Below are 21,285 nucleotides of genomic sequence, written 5' to 3'. Positions count from 1 at the left end.
GTGCCTGGGTGGCTCAGTTGGTTGGGCATCTGACTCCGGGTTTCGGCTCAGGTCATGAACTCACGGTTCATAGGTTCAGGCCCCACATCGGCTCTGTACTGACAGCACAGAGCCTGCTTGGGATTCTCTCTCTTCCTCTCTCTCTCTCTCTCTCTCTGTCTTCCCCCACTTGCGTTGTCTCTGTCACTCTCAAAATAAATAAATAAACTTAAAAAAAACTGATATAAGAATTTAGGACCAGCTGGCTTCTTTCTTTATAAATGTATTAGGAAAAAAAAAAAAAGAAGAAGAAGAAACTATGAAGTACCTTCTAAAGGAATCGTTGTTTCCTGATATTTATTCCATTGCAAACCAGTATCTAAAAGTTGCTAGCCAAATTATATTATATGGTAACTATATATTATGTTAATTAATCCTAAAAATGTATTGATTAATAATAATAAATCAAGAACACGTGAAATTAAATATATATTACATACATAGGGATATCCAAGAACACGAGAGGAGTAACTTGCTCTGTGTTGGAGTGTGGAAAAGGCATTCCAGAGGCATTGAGTCTAGGACCCAACTAATAACGGAAGTGAGATGTGGCATGGGGAGTGAAGGTATGGAGGCGAGAGAAGAATTGCCAGACACTTCTTATGTTGTGTCATCTTGGTCTCCTGTGTGTGTTGTCAAGCATCTTCCCAATCTGCTGCTTCCCAGCGGTCTCCTCTGCTTTGTGCCCCTGACACAGGAGGGCGCTGAGCCACACACAAGCCATGCGTCCAGGGGGTGGCAAGTTCTTGTCTTGGGGGAGGTAGGGATCAAACTGCATGATTACTTAGCCTGTATACCTGAAGAGAAGAATTTGATCATCCTGTGAGATAGATTCACAGTCTTTCGCTTACTATTTTCTTTATTTTTGCATTAAAATGCTTATTGGTCTCTTCTGATTAACAAAGTAGTATCACTTAGGAAAAAGTTTAGAATGCACGGATGAACACATAGAAGAAAATAGATTTAAACAGCCCCACCACCCAGGAATAACTATTGTTAACATTTTTATAGAAATCGATCTAGCTTTTTTTTTAATCTAGTTTCAGATTTTTTTCCTTAGAGAGTAACAGCAATTCTTCTACTTGGCAAGCTGAAAAGATTCTCATTCCCACTCTAAGGACGACAACAAAAGCAGAGAGACATTAGGTTCATGGCTTTCTTTGACCCCATCAGAGATCTGAGGTCCCTGGGTGATACGCTGGCCTGAACTCTGGAAAGACAGGGGTACCTGGGAAAGAGACAGGGAGAAAATTGTTGTTTACCTACCAGACACAGGTAGGACAAATTCAGCTAAAATAGTTAGGCATCGATGGAGGCAACACGGGGTCTGCCAAAAGAGGGCAGAGCCCCTGGGACTGCAGGTGGATTGAAAGTCTTCATGTCTTGCGGGCTTTTCTCCATGGATCTCACAAAAAAATGTTTGGTGAGAGTCCTGGGAATATTTCCCTGTGGAACAAACCTGGGTGACAGGAACAACCATTGTTGCAGAAGGGACATGAAACCCGTGCACGCGTTTCTCCCCATCTGCTCTAAGGGAGTAGGGAGAGGGCCAAACTCACTGTCACCTTTAAGAAAGTGTTAAAACCCCTTGCAGCTGGGGAAGTGAGCAGAAAAAGTTTCCACCTCTGGGGAAGGAGCAGGAATTCCTTGGTAGGTTCAGAAATACAGCTGGGGGTGGGGGAGAAAGGAGAAAATCACACCCAGGGGACCCAGGAGCACAATGCTTGCTAGAGTCTGAGACTTAACAAGAGCTAAAAGAACACCCTCTTCCCCCCAGGATAAACCAGCAGAATAACAAGTGCAGAGTAACAAGTAACCGTGGAATGCTGCTTGGACAATGACAAGAGCCAGGAGACAGATCCAGTGAGGGGCACTGTACATAAAGAGAACATAAAGGCGAAGGTGGAAGAGAATGAAGCCCTCTGGGAAACCAGCCCACCTCCTAAACACAAGATATCATCACTGGGGTTTGAAGACTATGGGTTCTCCAGCAAGAGTTGGGGGTGGAGGGCAGAGTCTATAAGACAGGGCCACCTCTCACCTGACACTTACCCTCATGGAACTTCTAGGAATACAAGAATTTGGCCTCCTGTGCATCCTGTGCATTATTAAGGTCCTTTAACCAAATAAGATGATAACAGCCTGCTTTATTTAACAGCTTCTTGAATATTTTCCTGTTAGAACACAAGGCTGATGAACTTCTGTTGGTACACCTGCTACAGGTCCCACAAATGTCATGAATATGCTTGGATGCAAGGGGACTTGCCTAGTGTCCTTCAGCATTTTAGACATGGAGAGACAAGATCTCCAAGCTTCTAATTTCTTGGTTCTTTTTCTGTGCTTTTCCTACAGCATCCTTCACTCTCCCATAATTCAATTAGTCTATTTTCAATACAAGCAGAGAGCTGCTATAGACTCAGTAGAGGTTCGTGTAGACTTTGCACGTTAGAATCACCCCAGAAACATCTGGTGCTGATGGCTGGACACCATCTCCAAAGATTCCAATTTAGTGGGTCTTTGTGGGTCTTCATATATAGCCAGGACTAAAACACAGCAGCTCAAAGATCAAGGTTTAACCATGTTCAAGAGCAGTCTTCCCCAGGTGTAAGCTAATGTGTTCAGGTATTTACCGATAAAGTGGAAAGTGGATTACATTAAGTTGATCATCATGAGATGCGTCTTGTTGAGTTTATCAATATTATGAATGCTGTTGTAGGCATCAGGGAGGGATACTAAGAGGCTGCCCAGAAAGCGTGGCTGTAGTTGGGATCTCTGGGCATTTCTCCCCATTTCATTGCCTCTTCTGAGTTCATTACTGGCCCTTGACTTCCAAACTCCTTAAGCTGCTGAATAAATCTCACATCCCACTTGCACATACATACATCCTTAAGCTAAGTAGGTCACTTGTTTAAGGCCAACACAGGTGGATGTTGGTCATTTTCACGTACTCTTAGGAATCATGCAGGCCCTATACAATACCCAAGAAATTCTCTGACTACCATTGAATCTTGGATCCCAAACTTCCAAATCCTTATATTCTAGTTCCCGACTTAAATCGGAACCAAACCAACTGATTTCTGACTATGTTTCCAGACCACATTAAAAGTACAGTACCTGGCACCCACTCACACCCTCAGGACCTCAAATTCTGATGGCCACCATCCAGAACCATATGCCTAATTGCATCTCCTTCTTCCTGCCCCCATAATTGGTAGAAACCTACATTTTGGAGAGCAGTGCCAGAGGCACCAGAATTGAGAACCCTGGCAAAATTAACAAATTGAAAAAGACAATGTCAGTCAAACTAATGTTTTGGATAATTCCATGATACCGTATTCTCCATTTCCTTTTTTAAAATATAAATTTCCCAACTGTTTATTTAAACATGATGCACAAGAAGTTACAAATATGCCCACTCCATTATTATTATTATTATTATTATTATTATTATTATTATTGAAACTTCATTGCTTAGTTGTTTTGACAGGTACAGAGATCATTGCAATCACCAAACACAATAATGTTCTCCTTTGCTTTGTAGACTAAGACTCTGAGTCTCCCTAATCAAGAAATGTTTAGGACTTCAAATGCACATAGATATTTCTCTTGTTTCTTAACAAGTATTACACCCTGCTGTGCAACATATAAATTACAGGCCAAACCACTTATCTGCAACAATGATTTCTTTCCTGATACTTTAACTTTTTATTTTTAAATGGGGAAAAAATGTATGTCACGCCTATCACATATCTTGGAAGAAAAACGTCAACGTCAATCAGTGATGGGTACGATCAGTACAGATAGTTATAAGAACATGAGGAAACTCATAGGAAAGGGGGAGGAAGGGGGAAACGACATATTATGATGCTCACTTCTTACATTTGGCTTTGGTTTTGTACTCAACCTGAGAATGAATTGTGAGGTGCATAGGGAACGGGGAAAGCTAGCACCATAAAGAAAACGTGCTCTTTCTTTGCACTCCCCATGCCACTAAGTTCATTGTCACCTTGGAACTAGTTCAGGAGCAATTCCAGTAACTGTTGCCTCTGCCTGTTGGCCAAGCCCTTTGGCCTAAATCTCTGCACATCTAGCTCCTTCTGGTCTGGTATAAACTTAAATATTCCCTTTTGGGAAATATGTTCTCCAACCATTCAATCCAAAGTTACCTTGTTGTATGTGATTTCTACTGTCCATCACTATCTAAAATATCTCATGTGGTCTGCTTCCTGCTTCAGAATATAAACTTCATGGGGAACAAGCAGAAACCTCGCTCTTCCCATTATGCTCGATTATGCCCCTCACCTACAGTAGCACCTGGGTCACAGGACCTGCTCACTGGGTGCTTATTGAAAGATGACAGCGTGAATAGTCAGGAAAGAAGTAAAAGGAGGACACTAAGTACAACTCTGTAATAGAAAGTGTGGGACCAGAGACAAGCTGGGGATCATTGTAAGAGCAAATCATGTTTAAGACACAAAGAGAATAGCATGTCACTGCATGTCCCCGCCTACCTCTCCAGCCCACCAAGCAGCTGACCATAGTAGATGGACTGACAGCCCCTCAAATTCATTCATGCCTCAATCTCCAAAAATCTGTGAATGTGTTACCTTACATGGTCAAAGCAACCTTACAGGTTAGGCGATTGGGTTGAGGATTTTCAGCTGAGGACACTCTCCTGGATTACCCAGGTGGGCCAGTCTAATCATGTGAGTCCTTGAAAGTGGCCAGAACAGTGGGCCAGGCATGTAAGAAGGATGTGACCCACCAGTACTGTCTTTTATAGAGACAAAGAGTCATGACCTACAAAATATGGCAGGCTCTAGAATTGGGAATACCCTTGAGTTTACAGCAAGAAGGAAAAGGGGGACCTTGGCCCCACAACCATAAGAAACTGAATTCTACCCACAACCTGGATGACCAGGAAATAGACTCTCCCCCGGAACCTCCAGAATGGAACAAAGCCTACAGACACACGTTGATTTTAGCCTGATGAGACCAATATCTAATTTCTAACCTCCAGTACTGTAAGGTAATAATTTTTTTCCTGCTTTAAGCCACTAATTTGTAGTAATGTGTGATGGCAGCACTAAAAACTGAACACACAAGCCCTAGATCTGAAGAATATAGCAGAGTGAAATTCAAGTAAAATCAACATACCCGCGTGGTGGTGGCATGCCCACACTTGACCCCTCACTCTGCCCCTCTGATGTGTCCTGTGATCTGTGGGCCTAGATACAAAAAAGCTGATCTTTCAGAGACCTGCTACCACAAAATAGTCCAATATTACTTTACCCAAGACTTACTGTACAGTACTGAAAGCCTTTAAAAATTTCTTGAAAATGTTTCAGCAGCAGCAAAGTGATGATAGCATATCTCTTTATTCCACTGTGGCTAAGATGGCTTCGCATCAGCCTCTGTCCCTCCATCCCTCCCTCTTTCTGTCCCCTCTCCCCTGTCCTCCCTTTTTTTTTTTTTTTGTCTCTACTTATCCCTAAATTGCCATTGATTATGGCCACTAAGAAGATGATAGTTTTCTTTCTTTAGTGGAGATGTGTAATTTTGAGGAGCAGTTCTAAACCTTTCTATAGGTTCTATACTAGTTGCTCCATGGACATACGAAATGATAAAATTAAAACAATTATTTTCTTTTTTCTTTTTTAAATTAAACTTTTAAAAATGTTTGTGCAATTGTGGTTTTACATGCAGCTGTGAGAAAGGAAAGAGAATTATCATGTATACCTTTTATCGGATTGTTGGTTCACACCTTCACTCCCTTTGGAGCTCTTCGGGCAAAATCTGAAACTGGATCCCAACACACAGAGAGCAAAGAGAGACTGAAGAAAGCAGCAGGCCATTCCAAATTGGTAGATGGAAGCTATAATAAGCAAGAGAACTTACTTATGAAGCTTGGCTTGCGAGACTGCAAGAGCAGTAGATTTTCACACCTGTCTCTAGAATCTTCAAAGTATATATGGAGGTCTCAGCAGGGTTCAGTCACATATCAGTCCAGACGGCCTCAACAACACATTGCAATCTCAAGGCTAGGTCCTTGGGGCCGCTTCCAGCACAGGGAAGACAAGCACTATGAACATCCCAAGGATGTAGAGGGGATGAGGTCTAGCTATCAGGTCAACCAGCAGATGCCCTCTATGACTTCCTCCAACACTAGTTTACCCTAATGGTAATATGTTGCAAAATCTAACGCACGATATCACAACTAGGATACTGACATATGTACGGCCAAGATACACAATATTTCCACAACTGCAAGGATTCTCATGGTGCCATTTTATATCCACACTCACTTCCCTCCTGCTTCCAGCCTTTCCCTGGCAACGGCTCTCCCTTTCTATAATTTTGTTATTTCAAGTGTGTTATTTATATATATAAATATGAAAATACAAATATATTATATATAATATAAAATACATGTATGTAGATAGATAGGTATGAAAATGTAACATTGAAATTGCTTTTTTCACTCAGCTCAATTCTTCAGCGAGACATCTAGGTTGTTGCTTATATTGATAGTTTACTTTTTTTTCTTTCTGAATAGTATTCCATGGTATGGATGTTTAACCATTCACCCATTGAAGGACGCCTATGTCACCTCTGGTTTTTGATTGTGATGAATAAACCTGCTGTGCCTGCTATAAACACTCAAGGAAGGATGTTGTATGAACATAAGACTTCGTCTCTCTGAGACGAATACCCAGGGGTGAAATTGCTGGGTCATGGGGCTGTAGCACGTTCAGTTTTTTCCGACACTGCCAAACTGCTTCCAGACTGATTTTTCCATTTTCCACTCCCACCTGCAACAGATAAATGATGAGCGACTCACTTTCTCTGCATCCTCACCGGCCGGCACTTGATCCTGTCAATAGTTTTTATTTTAGTCATTCTGATGATAGGTGTAGAGTGAAATATCATTGTGGTATTAGTTTGCATTCCCTAATAGATAATAAGGTTGAATATCCTTTCATATGCTTATTTGTCATCAGTAAATTCTCTTCAGGGAAACGTGTTTGTCTTTTGCCCATGTTCTAGTGGGATGGTTTTTTGTTTGTTTGTTTGTTTGTTTTTACAGTTGAGTTTTGGGGACAGTTAAAAATATATTGTAGATACTAGTCTTTTGTCACATAGATGTCTTGCAAATACCTTCCCCCAGCGTGTACCTTGTCTGTATTCTCTGAATAGGGTCTTTCTCAGAGCAAAAGATATTAAACTCAATGCAATGTATCAAATTTTCTCTGTATAGATTGTGCAGTTGCCAAGTCTAACAACTTTGGCCTAGCCGTGGATCCCAAATATTTTCTCCTATGTTTTGAACTAAAAGTGCTATAGTTTTATATTTCACATCTCAGTCTGAGATTCATTATAAGTTCATTTTTGTACATGCTGTGAGACTTGGTCAATGTCCATTTTTTTTTAACATAGGAACGTCCGATTGCTGCAGCACTATTTGTTGAAAAGGCTCTCTTTCCTCCATCGAATGGCTTTTGCAGCTTTGTTAAAAATCGATTGCGCACATTTGTGTGGGTCTATTTCCGGGGTCTCTCTTCTGTTCCATTGATCTATCTATTCTCGCACGCATACCACACGGTCTTAATTAACGTTAACGACATGATAAGCCTTGAATTCAAGTAGGCTGATTTCTACCACTTTATTCTTCTCTTTCAAAATTGTTTTAGCCATGCTAGTTCCTTTGTCTTTCCTTGTAAACTTCTACAATACTCTTATCTACATCAAAAAAAAAAAAAACTTGCTGGGATTTTTGCAGAAACTGTGTTAAACCTAGATACGAATTTGGGGAGGAGTGACACTTTTACTATGTTGAGCCTTCTAATTCATGAGCACAGTATGTCTCTCAATTTATTTGGAGTGTGATTTCTTTCATCAGTATTTTGAGTTTTTAGCCAGAAGTCCTGTGTATGTTTTGTTTGATTTACAGCTAAGCCTTCCATTTCTGGAGTAAATTTAAATGGCAATGTATTTTTAATTTCAATGTTCATGTTCTCATTACCAGTATATAGAAATACAATTGGTTTCTGGGTGTTGACCTTGTATTTTGCAATCTTGCAATTTTTTAGCTCTAGGCTCTACATAGACAATTCCATATTCTGAAGGCATGAGCAATTTTATTTCTTCCTTCCCACTGCTTAGACTTTTTATTTCCTCATTCTGCCTATTACACTGGACAGAACTTCCAGCATTACAGTTGAATAGATATGACATCCTTGCCTTGTTTCCAGTCTTCGGGAGAAATAATTCAGTCTTTCACCGTAAATATAAGTATAATGTTAGCTCTCGGGTTTTGATGGATGTTTTTAATCAAGTTCAGGAAGTCCCCCTCTATTCTTATTTTTCTAAGAGTCTTCTTTATCATAAATGGCTCTTCAATTTTGTTTGATACTTTTTCTGCACTGATTGATGTGATCGTGTATTTTATTTTCTTTCTACCTGTTAACATGGCGGTTTATGTTGACTTTCAAATACGAACTACCCTTGTATCCCTGAAATAATCCGCAGTTAGTCATGGGTGTATAATTCTGTGTATATATTGCTGAATTATGTTTGCTAGTATTTTGGTAAGGATTTTTGTATCCATGTTCATGAATAACACTAGTCTATAGTTTACTTTCTGTCTCTCTAGTTTTGCTATCAAGGCATACGGATCTCAAAAAATAAATTGGGAAGTATTTACTTCTCTTCTATTTTCGGGAAGATATTGTGTTGAATTGGTGCTATTTTTTTCTTTAAGTATTCATAGAATTCTCCAGTGAAACCATCTGGGCCTGGAAAGTGTTTTAGGAAGGGTTTTCCTTTCTTACAAATGTCCTTACTAGTTACAGGGCTGTTCAAATGACTTGTTTCAAATTGGAACAGTTTAGATAATAATGTATTAGTTTCCTAAGCCTTCCATAACAAAATGCCACTAACTGAGGGACTTAGAACAGAAATGTATTGTCTCACAGTTCTGGAAGATAGAAGTCCAAAATTAAGGTGTCAGCAGAGTTGTGCTCCCTCTGAAACTTGCAAGAGAAGGATCCTTCATTGGCTTCTGGTAGTCCCAGACACCCCTTGGCTTATGGAAGTGTAATTCCAATCTCTGCTTCCCTCATCACATGGCTCTCTCCCCGGGTCTCTTCGTATCATCTTCACTCTACATGTGTGCATATCCAGATTTCCCATTTTTATAAGGACATCTGTCATATTGGATTAGGGCCCACCCCAATGACCTCATCTTAACTTGCTGAGATCTGCGAAGGCTTTGTTTCCCAATGTATTCACATCCTGAATTACTGGGGGTTAGGATTTCAACATATCTTTTTTGGGAGAACACAATTCAACCCATAACAAGGACTTTGTGTTTTTCAAGGAATTGGTCCTTTTCATCTAAGGTGTCAAATTTACGTGTGCAGAATTGTTCACAGTATTCTCTTATTTATCTTTTGATGACTGCAGGATCTGTGATGACCCCCTATTACTGACTAATGTCAGTAATTTGTACCTTCTTGGTTTTTGGTCCATTTTGCTAAAAGTCTGCCAATTTTATTGATCTTTTAAAGATGCATCTCTTTGTTTCATTCATTTTTAAATTGTTTTTCTGTTTCGATTTCATTGATTTCTATTCTTTATTATTTCCATCCCTTCTCTTGATCGAGGTTTATTCTGCTCGTTTTTGGCTAAGTGCTTGAGGAAGGAGCTTAGATTATTGATCTGGGAATTTTTCACTTTTCTAATACGTGCATTGACTATGATAAATTTCTCCACCTGGTTAACTATTTCCACAAATTTTGATATGCTGTATTTTCATCTTCGGTGGATTCGTTGTGTTTTTAAAAGTGTTTTTTAAAGTTTATTTATTTATTTTGAGAGAGAGAGAGAGAGAGAGAGAGAATCCCAGCCAGGCTCTGCACTATCTGCACAGAGTCCGACATGGGGCTCAATCCCATGAACCATGAGATTACGACCTGGGCTGAAACTAGGAGTTGGATGTTTAACCTACGGAGCCACACAGGAGCCCCTAAAATTTTTTTGAGACTTCTTCTTTGACCCATGCATTATTTATAAGTGTGTTGTTTAGTTTTTAAGGTTTGGATTATTTTTCTCTTATTTTTCTGTTCTTGATTTCTTCTCTATTCCATTGCAGTTGGGGAACACAACCGTATATGCTTTCAATTCTTTTAAATTTGTTGAGATTTGCTTTGTGCTCTAGGTTATGGTCTATCTTGGCATCTGTTCCATAGACACTTTTAAAAAACTGTGTATTCTGTTCTATTTAGGTGCAGTGCTTTCTAAATTTCATTGGATCTTATTGGTTTATGATTCCATTAAGTCTTATATCCTTGATGATTTTCTATCTAGTTTATCAATTGTTAAGAAAGAGTGGTTGAAGTCTGTAACTATAATTGTGGATTTTCCTATTTCTCCATTCTGTTCTATTAGTTTGTTGCTTCACATATTTTGCAGCTCTGTTGTTCGGTATGTACATATTAAGGGTTGCTATGTTTTCTTGGTGGGCTGACCTTTTTATCACTATATAATCTCTCTGTCTCTGGCAATTTCATTTGCTCTAATGTCTATTGTACCCAATGTTAACATAGTCACACATGCTTTCTCTTGAATAATGTTTGCACGATATATATTTTTCCACATTTTCATTTCACCCTTCTTATATAGTTCTATTTGAAAATAATTTCTTACAGACAGCATATAATTGGTCAAGTTTTTATCCCACTCTGCCAATTTTGGTCTTTTAATTGTATTTAGACCATTTACACTTAATGTAATCATCAATATACTAGGGCTTAAGATTGGCATTTTATGTTTTTTTTGTTTTCTCTCTCTTTTTTTTCTGTTTCCTTTTACCGGCCTACTGTGGCTACTTAGCATTTTTATTATTTTAATTTCATTCATCCATAATGTTTTGAGCATATCTATTTATATAGCTTTTCTTAATGATTTATTACATATTGCATTATATATATTATATATGTATATATATATAATATATATATCTTACCATAGTCTACTGGTATTTTCAATTTATCAGTTTGAGCACAATATAGAAATCTAAAATCTCATGTGTCCCTTTATCTTCTTCCTTTTATGATACAACTGTCTGACATGTTTCCTCTACATACATTTAGAAGCATATCTGAGATCGTTTCTAATTTTTGCTTTGTCAAATATAATTTAGAAAATTTGAAACAAAATAAATACTTTTGTATTTACCATACTACTGCTGATGGCGTTCTTCTTTTCTGATGTTCCAAGATTTCTTCCTTATAATTTCCTTTACATTTAGAGAAACTTCCTTAGCCATTCTTTCAGGGTAGGTCTATTGGTGAGAAATTATCTTAGTTTTCATTCATCTGAAAATGCCTTGATTTCATTTTCACTTCTGAATAATATTTTCACTGGACAATGGATGTTGTGTTGACAGCTCTTTTCCTCAGTATTTGAAAAATGCCGTGTCACTAACTTCTGTCTCCATGGTTTCTGATAAGAAACCCACTGTTATTTGAACTGTTTTCCTTGATGGGTAAGGCAATCTTTCTCCATGACTGCTTTCAGTATTTTGCACATGTCCTTAATTTTCAGAAGTTTGTGATGGGCCTTAGTGTGGATTTCTTCGTGTTTATCATGTTTGGATTTTTCTCAGCTTCTTGAGCCTACAACTTTATGTCTTTTGCCAAATGTACAAATTTTTCAGCCATTTTTCTTCACACGTTCCAGAGGCTCTGTTGCTTTTGTTTTTTAAGTCTATTTTCTGTATTTCTATGTTCAACCTAGATGATTTACAAAATTTCATCTTCCAGCTCACTAATTTTTCTCCTCCACCCTCTTCACTGTTCTGTGAAATCATCCATTTAGTGTTTTATGTTGATTGTTGTATATTTAAGTTTTAATATTTCCCTTTGGCTTTTCTTTATGTATTCTATTGGCTTGCTAAGATTCTCTTAGGCTGTCTTTCAATTTCTCATTCATTTCAAGTGTGTTTGTAGTTGCTCATTGAAGCAGTTTTATTATGGATACTTTAAATTATTTGTCAGATAATTATAGCATCTCTGTCATCTCAGTGTTGGCATCTATTGATTTTTTTTTTTCATTCAGTTTGGAGTCTTCCTGGTTCTTACTGTGCTGAGTGATTTTCTACCAAAGTCCTTGCATTTGGGGTATTATGTTAGGAGACTGTGAATCCCATTTAAAGATTTGTTTTTGTTGACTTCTTTTGGTGCTGCTCCTACAGGACAAAGGGGCTGGGTGGGGAGGTGATGCTGCCTCATTGGTGCTAGGTAGGGATGAGTCTAGGTTCCCCTCTTGACTTTCTTTGACACTTGAGGGAGAGGGATGTCCTCCTTGCTGCTAGATATGGATGGGGGTTCAGGCTTCTCACTAGTCCTAAGCTTCCATCACTAGTCTGGTAGAAGTGCCTAGGTATCGTTTCCCATGTGGTCTCATTACTTCTGGGTGGTAGCAAAAGATCTGATTCTCCCACCCTGCCATGCCTAATGGTGGGGTGGGGGGGAGGCATCATTACTGCTGTGCTGTATGAAAATGCAGGTTTCATGGACACCAAGATGGGGAGGGATGGCTACAAATGCCTGGCTCCCTACTCAGCCTTCTCTGACACCAGCTGAGCTGGGGAATTGGGATTCTTCCTTAGAGCATCGAAACAGTAGAATCTGGGTTTCCCACTTGTCTTTTGATGGTGTTGGTAAGATGGGACTACGGGATGTGTGTGTGTGTGTGTGTGTGTGTGTGTGTGTGTGTGTGCATGTGTGTGTGTTTGGCCAGAGCATCTCCATTACTATCTGCAAATCTTCTGTCTTGTTAAACTGCCCCTTTTCTGGTCCTATGGCTAGAGAGAGGAGAGGTGTTTTGCCTGCACCCACCGACATTTCCAGTTTGCCAACTTCTTCCACCCCCACATCTGGGATATGTGCAGCCAAAAGAAAACCGAGGAACTCCCCACAATGTCAGTCCTTGTGGCCCAAGTTCCCTAGCTTGTCTGCCTTCTTCTGTGTACCTTTGTGTCTTCTTCTATTTTATAATCTCCAGAGTTTTTAGTTACCCTTACCAGGAGAATAGGGCAAATACACACACTCCATCTTCCCATTTGTGGAAGCTCTCTGATTTTCTTTTAATATATATATATATTTTTTATAATGAAAAAGGATCAGAGTCAACAGTGTCCTCTCAAAAGTCATTTGTTAACACCGACGTCTTTCTTCTGAAAACGAATGTCATTTTTGCTCAAGGAGATACTGAAGCAGGCCCTTGGGGATTTCTCTGACGGCCCTTCCTTCCAGGGCCTGGGTGCTGGCCTCTGATGGATGACCACAGTCATGGGTTTGGAGACCTCTATGTGCACACGAGCTTCTAGCAGGCAAGAAGTGAGTGAGTCACAATTAAGCAAAATGAGTTAGATGAAGAATTTGAGAAGCAAAAACAGGAAGGAGAGGCCACGTAAAGAAAGACTAGTTGGGAGATCAAGGACAGTATTGCTCTGACTTATCAGCCAATTACATGGTAGAAGACACCAAAAATAACATCAGATCTAGCAACGCAAACAAGGGAATGGTGCGCGACCAGTGGGGAATGTGGGCATTGCCAGCAGTAGAGCGCGAACGAGGGAAAGTGGGTGAACAACTTCAGGGTTGAGACGCGCCGCACCCCAGAGGCAGAGGGGAGGAGACGCGACGGCAGGGCGGAGGGGAGAGAGACATTCAGAGTCACCTCTGCTGGGCTCCGGGAGAGGCCGGGAAAGCTCCGAGGGAGCCTCCAGCGCCCTGGACCCGGGCTGCGGCGGCGGAGGGCAAAGGGTTGGAGCTCGGGCCCAGCGAGCCAGCGCGATCGGAGGGGCGACGGGGAGGGGAGCTCCCAGCGGTCGCGGCGGGCAGCGCTTCCCGGCCGGGGCGGAGCGTGTCCCCGACAGCGGTCCCAGCCTGCGCGCGCCCGTCCGTGCGCTCCGGGCACCGGCTCCTCGCGCCAGACTTCCGTCCTTCGCGCGCGCTTGCCGCCTTTCTCCCCCGCGCGCGCGTCGCCAATGGATGGCAACTCCCTGCTCTCCGTACCGAGGTAAGACCCGCTTCCCCCTTGGCCCCACCCAGTGGCCCTCGAACTCCGTCGCGCGCCCCCGGTCGCTCCCGAACTTGCTCCGGGGACTCCAGGGTCTGAGCTCGGCTTGGTCTGGCCCCGGCCGAGCGAGCGGCCCCCGGGGGACGGTGGGCCCCCGTCTAGTGCACCACCGGGCGCGGAGCTGGGTGCGGCCTGCGCGCCGGGGCGGCTCGGGGTCGGGGGACAGCCCGGGCCCGCCTCGGGGGTCGGGGCCGGGGTCGGCTGTACGCAGCGGGAGCCAGACTTTCCGTGGGCACAGCCTGCGCGGGTTTCGCGCCCTGTGGGGGGACGGGCTCCTAGGTGGGGATGAGCCGAGGAGGAGCGAGACCAGGGCAGAGTACCCCATCCCCGTGCATTTGGGTCTGGGCAAGGGGGTGCGAAGGAGGAGGGGGGGTTGCCCCTAATCCCCGACGGCACCCAGGCCGCGCCCCACCGAGACCTGGGACGGCAAGACCCGGTCCGCTCCAGTCCCGCCCGCCCCAAGCGTCCCCACATCCTAGGCCGGTCTGCGCTGGCCGAGCGCGCCGCCGGCCTCCACCCCAGCCTGGGGTCCCCACGCGGGGTGGGTCGGGGACGCCGCCTCCGACTCGGCCGGGTGGGAGCAGCGTGTTTCCCTGGGAGGCGTCTCTTCCGGTCTCCTTCTCTCCCTTTGCCCCGGTTCCGCGCTCCCTCAGACTCAGTCCTTTGCGAATTTGGGAAACTGAGATTTTTCTATTTCACCCCCCCATAAACCTTAGCGGTAAACTGAGGCTGGAGCGCCGCCGTTCCCTGAGCCGAGCAGGTGGTTTTGCGCTCTTTGCGCAGCTCGAGGAGCGACCACCCCGAGCTGCGGCTCCGGGAGGGGGGTGCGGGGGTCTCACTGCCGCCCGCACAGCCCCACCTCTCCTAGGCGAGGGGCTTATAGGTGTCGCTCATCTTGTCATCCCCTACTCCCCCCCTTTCCCCCAAGCACACTTCTAGGCAGTTCCAGCCGAGATGATCAGGCACAGGAATAAACATTTTTCAGCTCGCATTCTTGGAGAGCAGCGAAACCCAACATCCAAGGGCGAGGGCACACATGCAGCCGATACTATATTGCCAAGCGGCCAAGATGGGGATGAGAGTCGAGGGGGGTGGGGGGTGGCAAAGGACCGAGACTGCTTTTCAAGCGCGTTGAAGGCTGCCATCTAGAGACTTGAAGTCTTTATTTATATTCTGTAATGAAATGGAGCTTTCCCAGCTCCACAGGCAATTTCCTTTTTAAGCATCCCTTTTCTGCGGGGTAGCGAAAGGGTCGGAAAAGGCCCACGGTGGTGTCTATGCCTGGCCTGAAGCTGCTGTAAAGTGAAAAATCTGTAACCCTGGGGACAGACACGGTCAAACTACCATGAAGTCTTTCCATTCTGCCCTAATGCACGAAAAAGACAGTTAAGACCACAGGAAGATTTTTTTTTTAAGTTATGTATATATATATATGTACACACACACACACACACACACACACATTGCTACTGATTTTTAGGGAAAAGTGTGAGGCATTTGAAAGTGAAGCCAATTGGGGGTTCCGCTACCTGAGATCATGAGAATTGAAATGGTAAACTGTGTGATTCCCACATTCCAACAGAGACACTTCTGGTAGGAGACGGATTGCGTTAAATGCAAGTTTGCAGATCAAGGGTGCTGGGCCTGAATCAAGATTGTATTCCTACTCAAAAGCTGGGACATTTTCTGAAATATTAAAATTCATTCTGCCAATTATTCTTTAACATTATTTCTGTTGCAGTATTGTAAAAAAAAAAAATGACCTTATGAAGAGCGGACCAACGGCAATGATATTGCTCTGTAAAAATATTAATATTGATTTAATATCAGCTGCAGCAAATTAAATTTTGAATTTAAACTTGAATATTTTTGTCCATTCACCAAGACATATCACATTTCCACAAATCGGTGTAGTAATTCAGCTATTTTATCAGCATCCTTACTCATATGAGAGATATTCAGTTAACTCTAATAGATGAGTTAGTTTGATCCTCTATTTCACTGAATACAAGAAACATAATTTACTTTCTATAATATTTAATTGGAAGCCACAGGCATTGATATACAAAAAATAAAGTAGAATTATGAAACAGTGTATGGAAATACTATATTATTCATACCACTTGTCCACAAAACTTTGAATAAAGAATTGATCACTGGAAACTCTACACAAGCTTTTACAAGAATATGGCAATGGTCAGAAAAAATCAAATTGTGGTCAATCAATATGTGTGCTGTCTAAATATGAAATAATGTTTTCAGTGTTTACTAAATTGAGTGATTATAAATCACTTTTTCTATAAAGAATTATAATGCTGTTGAAGAAATTTTGTTTGGCAATGGGGTAGCAAAAAGAAAATGATCTAGCTATACATTGAGTTAATTATAGAATTTTTCGTCTGTTGGCTTTTACATGTTCTGAAATTTTTCAGTGAATCAAAGATATAAACGAAATTTTATTCAAGCAGTGTTTTGTCAAGATTGATCTAAAACTTGTATGTGATTCATACACTGTAGATACTTTGAAGCATGTTTTTTTTTTTTTTTGAAGCAATTGTTTATGCTTCTTTGGGTTGTTATACTATATATTACCTTACCTCTGTGAAAGCTCCAATTAGTTCTTAATATGACACTTTTAAGTCTACAATACATTATGTGGATCACATTACAGATTTCTTTAAATCACTGGTTGTCAAAGCTGGAAGGTGTTTCCAATAATGGGGCTGAGCTGTGGAAAGATGAAATGTTCCATGTTAGTTGCGTTATAGGTCCAGACCCCACCTGTATCCTGACTAGTAGTCTAGTTCGAGCGAAAAACATAAAACAAAAAAGAAAAAAACAAAAAGCAAAAAAAAAAAAAAAAAAGAAATCTGAAAGTTTTTAAGATGGTCATTTATTTTACAAAAAGTTTATTTGATTTGCTAAGGTGGCAAAACTAAGTATTATGAAAATGAAAGAGAATCCCAGGACTCTTCAACCAGGATGTTCCATGCCGTGGTACCCCGCACTACAATATAGTAACTACTGGTGATGGACGAAAGGGTACCCTCACTTGCATTGGTAACTGGCGTGTGTAAATTAAGGTTTATATTTTATGAAGTGTTAGCCTATGTATGAAATTGTTCGATCAGTCACATCCCTGTGAGTGAATACGACAGATATAACCATCCCCACTTCCTAGTTGAAAAATTTGAAGGAAAAGGAAATTAAATGAAGAAAATAATTGGATTTAAAAAGCCACGCAATAGTATGTAGCAAAACTGAGTCATCCACAGAGTTCTTCTGGCTTCAGGTTTAATTTTCTTTCTTGTATTGATTAAAAATCCATACCTTTTTTTTTTTTTTTTCAAAAGGGGGAAAAAGATTCTGATGCACAGTTGGGACCAACACTGGTATCATTAGAACACATGGGGGCAGCCTAAAAGCAAGGTCATGTTTTAAAGCCGACAAATACTGAAAATGTCATTTTTGCGAACAGAAATAACTTGTCACCTTGATCACATCTAAAGTTGAATTTGAAGTTTCAGAAAGGGGACGTCTCATTTCCTAAATCACTTGGATTTTTTATACTGTACTATTTTTTTTTATTTCATTTCGTTTGGCTTACTGGATTCTATTTCAGTAATGCTTTTATATGGCACTTTGAATGAGTAACTTATCGAACAAAGATCGACTTTTGAAAAAAATGAACTCTTTTGATTTAGATTTCCTGTGAGTTTATTTTAACCAAACCTAAGTTTAACCTAGCAACATTTCACTACAACCCGCCAGAATCTCCAGGGTTCTGGAGAAAAACAACTAGATTTTTTTTCTTTTTAATGGAGCAAACAAGGTAATACTATAAACTAGACTATGGTCTTCTATCCAGTTTTTATTGAAAGGTTATCTGTTTTCGAATTTATACAAAAAGAAAAAATCAATAGGACATGACATTTCTGTGTCCTAGATATCTGAAACTCTCAGAAAAGATGAATCCATCACTCCTAACAATTTGAGGATCAAGGACAAACAACAGACACTGTCTTAAATTTAGTATAAACTGAAGGCCATTCTCATTCCTGGAAATCACAGTCTCTTCAAGAGCAGTGCTGATGTGACCACATTCTCCAACTCAGAATTTTCAAGGAAACATGACCCAAGAGGTACTATTTCCTTTAGAGAAAGAAACTGGGAATTAGTCAGTCCTGGTACTGAGGACTCTGAGATCCACATTGCTGTAGCATAATAGGTATCTGAAGAAGAGACAGAAACTCTGAAGGCAATTTACCATAAAAACAATATTATAAAGAGTCTAGAAGTCCACCGATAATCCCACATTTCACATACACTTTTAGGGGCCCCTGGTATCTGACCATGTGATTCCTTTAGTATAAAATATGTATCTGATACCCAATAATCAGTTTTTAAATAAACTGTTAGAGCTCTTCTCATTCACAAGGGGTTGCCTTTGTCTGGTACTATTCATTTTAATGGGGTTTTATTCTGTGCATGAGAGTAACAGCTACGGAGACTTGCAAAGTGGTGTATTTGATGTCAGGAGACCTAGTGTTTAGTCCTGTTCTGGAATTGATGGCTGTGACTAGGCAAGTTGCTTGACCTGTGGCTCTTCTGTCTTCTCCTGGATGTAATGATATAGACCCTGAATATGCTACTCTTCTGGGTCACTTTTATTTCTAACCCATAGTGTTATAGACTTTACTGAAACAATGACTCTCAATTGGGCCTGATATGGATGAACATCTCATTCTCCTAAAAGTGACAGATGAAGTTAAGGCATTTAAAGAAACTGAAGCGATATACCCATCCAAAAAAAAAAAAAAAAGTCCAGCTTAGAGAATGGATTGGTTCATTTTTAACTGAAAAAATGTTTATTTATTTTGACAGAGAGAGGGAGAGAGAGAATCCTAAGCAGGCTTCACGATGTCTGTGCAGAGCCTGATCTGGGGCTCGATCCCATGAACTGAGATCATGACCTGAGGTGAAATCAAGAGTTGAATGCTTAACCTACTGAGCCACCCAGGCACTCTGGTTGGCTTATTTTTAATGCCTCCCCATAGGGAGAGCAGCATAATGCTCAGAGAAGGTATAGCAATATCTTATTTTTTTTAAAGAATTTTGCAAGATTGTGGTTATCCACATTGAGGCAACCATTATAAGAATTGCTGCTTATCATACTTAACAAACTCCTCTAAGTACGTGTGTTTCATGATCGATTTTTAAAATCAGTGCTGATGAATAGCCCACATAAGTCAGACAGGAAGCATACCTTAGCTGATATTGGCATATCTACTCCAGCTTTCTCTTGGTTTATCTTTTTTTGTCCTTTCACTCTTAACCTGTCTAAATCTTCATATTTAATTTATTTCTTATAGACAGGCTATCTTCCTTTAAAAAAAAATCCCATCTGATAATCTCTTTTAATTAGTATGTTTAGACCATTCATATTTATTATGATTCTAGAAAGTCTGGATTAAAATTCACCAACTAACTAGCTATTTTCTGTTTGTGTTATCTATTTGTTCCTTTTTTCCTCTTTTCTGCCTTCCTTTGGGTTGAGAATTCCTTAATGATTCTATTTTATCTTCTCTATTAATTTACTATTTATATTTTTTCTGTCCAAAAAAAACTTCCTTTAACATTTCCTATGAGGAATGTCTCTTGGCAATGACTTTTCTCAGTTTTTGTTTGCCTGGAAAAATGTCAATTTTTCCTTTACTTTTTTAATCATTTCTTATGAGTATAGCTTTCTGGGTTGGCAAGATATTTTTTCTTTCATTGTTTTAAAGATGACACTTTATCGTCTTCTGGGTTTACGGTTTGTGCTAAGAAACGGTTTTCATTCTTATTTTGGCTCCTTTCAATGTTACCTGTCCTTTTTTCCTGCCTGCCTTCAAAATTTTCTTTTTAATCTCTTATTTAGAGCAGTTTGAATGTGATAGGCCAAGGTGGGGGGGGGGGGAGGGGGGGGAGGGTGTGTGCACACGTGCACCTGTGTGTTGCATTTATTCCACATGGTGTCCTCGGAGCTTCTTGGATCTGTAGTTTGGTGTCTGTTAATAATTCTGAAAAAAATAAATACGTGATCTTTTAATGTGTTTCCTACCCTGTTCTCATTCCGTCTTTCCCCTCCAGAATTCCGACAGTACATATATCAGGATACAGCTCTTGGATACTCTCTTCTGGCTTGGTTTTGTTAGTTAGTTACTTAGTTCCTTAGTTTTATTAGTCAGTTAGTTTTATTCTATTGTTTATCCTTTTGTTTAAGTAGTTTGTATTGACCTGCTTCAAATTCATTGACTCTTTACTCAGCTGAGTTGATTCTACTGAAGAAATTATTAGAGGAATTCTTCATTCAATTATAGTGGTTTGCATTTCTAACATTTTCATTTGATTTTTCCTCTACAGAAATTACCCCTGTGAGCTTGCACACATTGTACCTTTTCCACCAGACTCATTAACCTAATAATCATTATTTTGAGTTTTTTGCCAGATAGTTGAACATCTGTGACATAGTCACATCTGGTTCTATTGGTTGCTTTGTCCATCCCTTGGAAGTGGTTTTATTCCCCCTACCTTTTCACATGATGTAAAGTTTTTTTTATTAAAAGCCAGACATCTTATCTATCTATACAAGTGTGATAGAGTTTCCCTGAGTGGAAACTGGAAGTCAGTGCAATTATTTTATTCCTGTTTTAAAGGTGAAGGAATTTAAGCTTAGTAGGGTTAAATGACTTACCCAAGATCACTCAATTAGTGAGTGACAGAGTCACTCACTTTTCATATTCCAGTGTGTGAAATGTTGTATCACTACATCACTGCCCTTCTTAATTTCATGATACATGTACATTCCCACTATGGAGACCTAGAACTTATTCATGCCACATGGTTTCATTTATTTCAGATAGTTTTTAACTCCTATTCTAAGAAAGTTACCGAAGCATATATAATGATGAGTAAGAAATTGTTCTTGCCTTTGATGAGCCTAGTATATAATTTCAACATGCCATTTTTTTTCTAAATGTCTTTTGATTCAATCTTTCTCAAAATATGGTTTCCAAATCAAAAGCAGCTGTGAAGACAGGTGGATACTGTAAGAGA

At 40.5% G+C, this 21,285-nt stretch overlaps 1 protein-coding gene across 3 annotated transcripts in view; it reads left to right on the top strand.

Moving 5' to 3' along the window:
* The first annotated feature begins 13,567 nt into the window (after positions 1-13,567).
* SPHKAP (SPHK1 interactor, AKAP domain containing) overlaps positions 13,568-21,285 on the top strand; it is a 159,952-nt gene continuing 152,234 nt past the window's right edge. For 2 of the 3 annotated variants that reach the window (XM_027048610.2, XM_027048603.2), the window contains exon 1: positions 13,571-14,127. In XM_027048610.2, the coding sequence (XP_026904411.1) occupies positions 14,096-14,127 (32 nt within the window). In that variant the 5' untranslated portion in view covers positions 13,571-14,095. Of the gene's footprint in view, positions 14,128-21,285 lie in introns of all 3 variants that reach the window. The other variant, XM_027048619.2, reaches the window with a different exon arrangement.

Source organism: Acinonyx jubatus, chromosome C1 (assembly GCF_027475565.1).
Source record: "Acinonyx jubatus isolate Ajub_Pintada_27869175 chromosome C1, VMU_Ajub_asm_v1.0, whole genome shotgun sequence".
NCBI lineage: Eukaryota > Metazoa > Chordata > Mammalia > Carnivora > Felidae > Acinonyx > Acinonyx jubatus.
The sequence above is the reverse complement of the archived record's forward strand: the minus strand, read 5'-3'. Positions and strand labels throughout refer to the sequence as shown.